This window comes from Bombus bifarius, unplaced genomic scaffold (assembly GCF_011952205.1).
Source record: "Bombus bifarius isolate JDL3187 unplaced genomic scaffold, Bbif_JDL3187 scf7180000008014, whole genome shotgun sequence".
Classification (NCBI taxonomy): Eukaryota; Metazoa; Arthropoda; class Insecta; order Hymenoptera; family Apidae; genus Bombus; species Bombus bifarius.
Window position 1 is genome coordinate 823,596 of NW_022884390.1, and position 7,661 is coordinate 831,256.

At 38.7% G+C, this 7,661-nt stretch overlaps 1 protein-coding gene across 1 annotated transcript; it reads right to left on the reverse strand.

Annotated features, from left to right (window-relative positions):
• Positions 1-1,284: 1,284 nt before the first annotated feature.
• On the reverse strand, positions 1,285-4,726 carry LOC117206981 (heart- and neural crest derivatives-expressed protein 1-like). The gene is made up of 3 exons (XM_033446743.1): positions 4,320-4,726; positions 3,301-3,505; positions 1,285-1,572 (listed from the first exon to the last, which is right to left on the reverse strand). The coding sequence occupies exons 1-3, from the start codon at positions 4,613-4,615 to the stop codon at positions 1,294-1,296; spliced, it is 780 nt and encodes a 259-aa protein (XP_033302634.1). The 5' UTR covers positions 4,616-4,726; the 3' UTR covers positions 1,285-1,293.
• Between the last annotated feature and the right edge of the window lie 2,935 nt (positions 4,727-7,661).

The following is a 7,661-nucleotide window of genomic DNA, read 5'->3' on the forward strand; positions in this document are numbered from 1 at the left end:
TCTTGAACGTTAGTTCATAAACTATTAGGTTGTCCGTAAAGTTTCTTTCGTTCTATGAGGAAATAATAAACGTACAACAGTTCTTTGTTTTATATTATTTTGTCAAATTACGTACGATCCATTTTATTCTAAACACCGCGACATTTCGCAGACCTAGTTTGTATAAAGGTGCACTGTTGTGAAAAGCATGTTTGTGAAAGAAAGACGCTTTTCGGACAACCTAATAAATCGAAACAGAAAAGCATGGTACTAGTTACGAATCTAAAACGTGATAAGTAAAAATTTAGAAAGCTTCTCAAACGATAAATAATTATTACGATCTCGCGTTAATTTTTATTATAAATACAATATGTTTACGATGTCTGTGAAATTAGTATTTATTTAGGTATTACAATAATGGCACCGATCTTTTAAATTATCCTATTACTCCTTCAATTACGCTTTCCCACTATTTCTATCATTTCTGGCGCGTTTTATCGACTAAAACATGGAATAAATTTACATTAAACGAATGAAATTCCATGTTAAATTCTACATACGTAGCAGAAAATTAGCAGTGATACGAAATATGTATCGCGACAGCAATAATATAAATAGATTACGATAATACGTAGACATTTAAAAACGATTTAATAATAATTTAATTATATACAGGGTGGTTGGTAATTGGTGGTACAAGCGGAAAGGGGGTGATTCTACGCGAAAAAAGAAGTCGAAAATATAGAATAACAATTTTTCACGTCTCGTTATAACGGATCTCACTGTAGATCGTTGTCTCGATGGAAAAATTAAAAAAAATAATTTTTATTCTATATTTTCGACTTCTTTTTTCGCGTAGAATCACCCCCTTTCCGCTTGTACCACCAGTTACCAACCACCCTATATATAAGTTTATCTAATATATCTTTGGACTATTAGCCGTCTGTGATCGTAGTCGTGTACGATCCACGAATAAAAAGTACGAATTACATGCAAATTAACTAAGAACGCAATACACACAACACATATCAATGGAATAAATATTGCTCTGCAGACTTAAAAATCTAAACACATTGTCAGAAAGATTACTTGTACATTTTACAAAGTTATAACGATTATTACTCGATACGATTACAGTTTTATTTGCAATTTCCTTGCCAATTAGTTAACACCAAGTTAACGCAACATTGGAATCGCCAGGCTCGAAAATATTTTCATACGCGTGAAAAATACATTTCTAAATACTTGTAAGCGATAGTTTACATACGTAGAACGTAGATACTGGAACGTTGGCCTTTCGCAGTTGTTCCTTTTTCACTGCCACTTGCCATCGTGTCTCTGAAGGAGGTCACAGAGCGCGGCGATGTAGGTCTGCGCCATTTGCAACGTCTCGAATTTACTGAGCTTGTGATCCGCCCCAAGGCTCGGTACAACTTCGCGTAATTTATCAAAAGCATCGTTCAAACCGTTCATTCGACGTCTTTCGCGCGCATTCGCGGCCAAACGCCGGCGCTTCAACACGCTTGGCGATGGCGGAATGTCCCTGGAGCGTCGTCTTCCTCTGCGAGGGCTGCTGGTAGGCGACACTTGTTTCTACAAAACCAATTTACACATCTTGCGTCAATGTAAATCGTTCATTCGTGACAGTTCATTCGTTAACCTTTATTCGCCTCTCGCGTCGATCCGACAGGTCGATGTATCGAGACGAAGCTTCGTTCAGATTAGTTACGTCGTTTACGTGTTCGAGCACCGTGCGTTTGAAACGAGATTTCGCGAATCTGCCATGTAAATTTCGATAAATACCCGGTTGAATTCGCTTGTCCGAACGTAGGCTCCTGTCACGCGAATCGAAATTAACATCTGATAGAAAAATTTGGAGCCGCGATCGTGCAAACCGCTTGCCAAGAAAATTTGGAAATTTGATTCCCACTCTAACGAGAGACCACGTTGTTCATCAAATTTGAAGCTAATCCGATAACGCACATGTTGGGTTGGCAATTAAGTGATTGCGGATTTTGTCATTATCACTTAATGACTTAGTTGCCAACCCAATAGAAATTCCAAGATATTTGATATTTTAAAAATGTATTAGGCTGTTCCCAAAGTTTCTTTCGTTTTGTAAGCAAACGATAGATGCACCACATTTGTGCACTATTTGTAATAATAGAACAAAATGGGTATGTATATATTAGGTTGTCCGGAAAGTGTTTTTCTTTCGCAAAACGTGTTTTTTAAAACAGCGCACCTTCGTACAAACGTGAAACCAAGTCTATGAAATGTCACGATGTCTATCTCGACAGGAGAAAATGGATCGTACGTAATTCGACAAAATAAAAGAAAAAACGTTGTGGGTCTGTTATTTCTTCTTAGGCCTCTCTTCACCTAATATAAATATTTTTCTCTACTAAACATCTTGGAATTTTTGCACATACGTATTTTCACCTATTTTATTTATTCATAAATTTCATTCATAAAACGCGTTTTCATTCTCCCGCGTACGCAGTGTTTCGTCTTAATGGGGTGTCCTGAATTAGAATGTTCTAAAACAGCGTCTTTTTGTGATTTTTTTTAGAAGGGAAGCAGAGAAATGAAGTTATTGAATTTTGAGGTATGGTTTTATATATGTTTAACGAATACAAACAAATTTTTTAAAGTAAAATAAAAAATTCTAACAGATTTCTAAGCCTATTTCATGGGCTGCAGTTTTCAATCGGCTGGAAGGATCCACCTCGTAATTCTTGATCAAAAGAAAAAATCAAAAAAGGATTAAATTATTGTATATTTTTCTTCTAGTTGAAGCAAAAAAGTTCTTCAAAAAGTTTATTTAAATAATTGTTGTAGCACCTTAACGTTTATTTTTTCTTTTTATAAAACACATGTTTTCTTCAAACCCGTCAAAACTTTTAATTTCACACTATTTTCTGCCCTTTTTTTTAGTTCATCGAGAAGAAAAATACATAATAATTTAATTCTTTTTTTATTTTTTCTTTCGGTCAATAATTACGAGGTGGATCTTTCCCACCGATTGAAAACTGCAGCCCATGAAATAGGCTCAGAAATCCGTTACAATTTCTTTTTTTACTTTAAAAAAAATTTGTTTGCATTCGTTAAACATATATAAAACCATACCTCAAAATTCAATAACTTCATTTCTCTGCTTCCCTTCTAAAAAAAATCACAAAAAGACGCTATTTTAGAACATTCCAATTCAGAACACCCCCTTAATAGCCACGTCAGTTCAACTCAAGTTTATGTCATTTTCTTTCAGAAACAAAGTCGCGAGATCTTCTCAATTAAAAACTACGATGCATTGAGATTTACCTGCGCCGATGTAACAGGTTCCCAACAATTGCTTCTTTGCTCGACCATCATCTGCATCGGCTTGCCGGCCTCGAGGCTCTGAAATTTTTGTTCTTGAGGCGGAGTTTCGTAGCAATAGGCTGGCGGATGATACTCCACGGAACTGTCCTCGTGCAGCATCGTTCCCGGAGAGGCGGTGTGATTTATCGCGTGCTGCGGCTCGTACCTATCAAAATTATATCGATTATAATGTGATCATTCAAGCCACGCGATTAACACGTAACGAGTCGCATTCGCAAGAAAAATGCTGCTGTACATCCTTCTCATATACGTTACTACTATAGCTATTTCGATTATTTACCTCGTATCGTTCGTTCTCCAGCTGTATTGATATCGTGTAAAATACACATGCGTTGTAACAGACCATCGAGATCGTTTTTACGATTTAATCATTTCGATAGTCGTTGCGCTAACAACGTTAGTGTTACGATTTCAAAACTGGCAATTATTATCTTAACATCATTTCACGCTCGAACCAAGCAAAAGCAGATCGTTCGCGATGATCTCCACACTTGTCTAACGTTCATAATTATATATAATCATGATTATACACATTGATTATATTTTACAAATTAAGTGCGATAGAACAACCGTATTAAACGTTCGTGCCATGCTGTTCGATTACGATAAAGTCGTTGTTTGACTATCGATAGAACACATGCCGAAACTAGGCAGCTACACGACGAGGAAAATCACTTACTTACCAAACCTGTTCGAATGAATTTTCCCTCGATATCTGTCGAAATAAAAACCACTGTAGGAAACTTCAACTTCGACTGAATTCCATTCAAACAATTATATACAACTTTCGTCTTACATAAACGTATACCGCTATTTGGTTTGTACAAAGCTACGATAATACGCGATTTCGCACAAGCGACAGATACACGAAAGCGTTGATTCGCAACTAGCGGAGATGTATCGTAAAGACGAGTCGGCGAGAAATATTCGCAGGACTCGAAGCGAAAATATCAACTTACCTTTGAGGCGTTACAGGTGTCAGAACGCTAAACGAGCTTCTTTCGTACGAATCCGGCGTTCTGGAATATTTCGCAACTACCTCTTTCCCATAACTGATCGTCTCTGCTCCTTTTTGCGGGGTGATCTCACCTTTGTGCGCGTAATTCTCACTATACGCGACCTTGATAGAGTCGTAATTCGGGGAATTGTACGGCGACGGATACAAAGTGTCGTAAGTCCTGGTCGTCGTCGGGTACGTAGTTGTTACGATCTCAGTAGAAACTGGATATTCGTGGTGGTTCGACAGTAGAGCCATCCTTTTCCTCACTTGGCTACTTTCCAACGATATCTCATTAAAATAGATTAATTCTCAACACAAACGCGAAATCTCGACAATTCGAAAGACGATCTCGATGAAATTCTTTGCTGTTCCATCGGGTCGAATTTCCATGCGGCGCTTTCCTCTCAACAGCGGCAAATCTGAAGAATTCCTAGTCTCTGTAGAATCCTTATGACGATCGATGACCGATCTTCTTCTTCCAGTTACTTTCCACCTTATGACAACACTTTTACTTTGCTTCGTGAAAATACTAATCGACAAGGTTTCCACGTTGGCGATATATTTGCACCGCGATCACAGAACAGTCTGGATAGTGCGCCGGTTTCACATGTTACGAGATTCGATCGTGTCGAATCAACAATGTTCGTTACAATTACCCATCGAGATTCGACTAAACTGAAACACAGTTTAACTTCCGTTTCACTCGTAACGAAATACCAAGCTTCGACGAATGTCTTTTCGGTCATCCACCTTCGGCAATGTTCCGTCGTATGGCAGCAAACGTTAAAGTCATCGTTTAAAATAACGCGTGGTTGTCGATCGAAAAGTCAGCGTCGATCGTCGACCATCGGCCCTCGTATTTTCCTGTACTTGCAGCGATTCTAAAACCACGCCAAGTACGCGAAGCACCGGGATCGTTTCGTCGTTTCATCGAGCAACAGCAGCGGTGTCAACAATCGAGAGGAGTGAGCGATGCTCGCGACGTAAAAGCTGGAGTTTGAGTGTGGCGCGTGCCGTGGCGTCCTTCACCGCATCAACATATGGTTCCCACTTCGTTTTATGTCCATTCTGTAGGTGCACCTGGTGGCCCGTTCTGGCTCCTTCTGCATCTACCCTCTCCTTGTCTTCGCCGGCACCGTTTTACCCCGCAGAAACCCACCACCACGAGCCGCGCTCGTCGTGCTCGCCTTTTTCCTTCTCTTCTTTCCTGTGTCCGAGCCCTTTATCGGTCCGTCGTATAACACGGCAGCTAAACGCTTGCCAAAGGACGACGGAAGAGGTAACCTGTTGATTTAGATAACAGGCACGCGAGGAGCGAGCGTACCTGTTGATTGAAATTTCGCTCGGTGCTGCGTGATCCGCGGCGAGAGTTTAAAGAGCAAACGTCGCAGAAACTTGCAACTGAACTGCGGATTTCGTGGATTTTTATTTCCACGTTTATATTATTCTATTTCTATACGAGCGCGTTTACTATATTTTTAAACGAAATCCGAATAGAAATTCGTCTCGTTTGTTAAACATCGTGGTATATTTTTTAATTATTGCGCGATACTTATCTTCTTATTTGCATATTCCGGTAGTTTAGTTCCAGTTCTTAGTTGCATATTTCCTTTTGGATTTGGACGAACTCGCGGCCGTGCAATGCGCAATACGCGAGCAATAGAAGTAGTGTTGTAATGTATATTCCACTTTGAATATTTTTTATATTTTTGAACGCGAAATGCGCGTTTCTGTGCCCTCGGACTTTGCCATAAACGCAGAAAAATTGGCAAATTGTTTGCGAGCGAAGATCGCGAGAGAGCAACGTAATACGGTGACTCTTATCGGCCCTTTGCGTTCTATTGGCTCCGCTATGGGGACACTGGCGATTAGACCGCGGATGTTTATAAAATATGCAAATATACACGGAGAATATGTGGAATTTGCGAGGAACGTGTTCGACATAGGTTTATCGTATACAAAATTATCTGGGTTGATGGAGAAGGTTCGGTAATTTTCTTTTAATCGACGACTTGTTCATGGCGAAGCGCCGTACTTTGTATTACGATAAATTATAAGTAATTTTCCTTATTTTATTGTGTTTTGCAAAGCATAATTCGTTACATTTCAAAACGATTAAAAAGTCGAGAAATGCATTTAAAATCGCATCGAAGCGTACAAATGACAACGAGGAAACATCTTTTATTATTCGTAAAGAATTTCGAACGCCGATCTAAAACTGGCAGAGTGGATTCCACGGTGATAATTTACTTCGAATTTCCAATTTTCCGCCCTTTGTACCATTTACAATTCAGAGAATAGAAAGTCTCGCTGCTTCGCTTCTTTGCATCGATCGGACGACAGATGTCTTCTTGATGAAGGAAATACAATAAGCACGCGTAATATGTGAATCTTGTTTGTCGCTGCAAATAGAAAATAATAGTAAAAGAAGCGAAAACGAAGAGGATCGAGCGTATTTACGCGCGTCGATGAGTCGTCCCGACGTTTCAAGCGTTCAAATTCCTCCGGGAGCAATTACACCTGTGTTGAATATTCAACGAATAATGTACAACATATTTAAAATACATAGAATAAATCCTACTATCTGAAAGATATCTGAAATAACGTTAAAAATTAGTAGAGACGAATATCTATGGCTTTTTGTATCGGTATACTTACGTACAGCGATGACGTAAACGCTCAAATTCCTCCAGGAACAATTATCTATGGTGACGAACAAAAGAAAATTATATAATAACAATAATAACAATAGTAACAGTTGCTTGTCGGTTTTCACCTATTGCGATCTTATTTCCATGAGCACAGAGATTTTTCTTATTTTCTACTCTTACGTTCTAAACATCCTCGAGTCTACTCGTTCAAGCAGAAAAATCATTTTTATTTTTAACATTGCTTGTAAAATTTAGCGTATTGCTTTCGCTTGCTCTTCTTTGGTTATCGACAGCATTTCGGAGAATTCCTTTGTAGTATGAAATCTACACGCTGAGTATTGTGGACAGTTGTACGATATACACTTTGTAGATTGTTGTATGCTCTTGTATAGTCTTTGGTTTTTAATTGATAGTCGTCGCGTATCGTACATTGCACCGTCTTTTGAATAATCTTCTTGTAATATGATATCTACTCGCTGACTATTGTGGACAGTTGTACGATATACACTGTGTACACTATTGTATACTCTTGTATAGTCTTTGGTTTCTAGTTGATAGTCGTCGCGTATCGTACATTGTACCGTCTTTCTAATAATCTTCTTGTAATATGATATCTACTCGTTGACTATTGTGGATAGTTGTACGATATA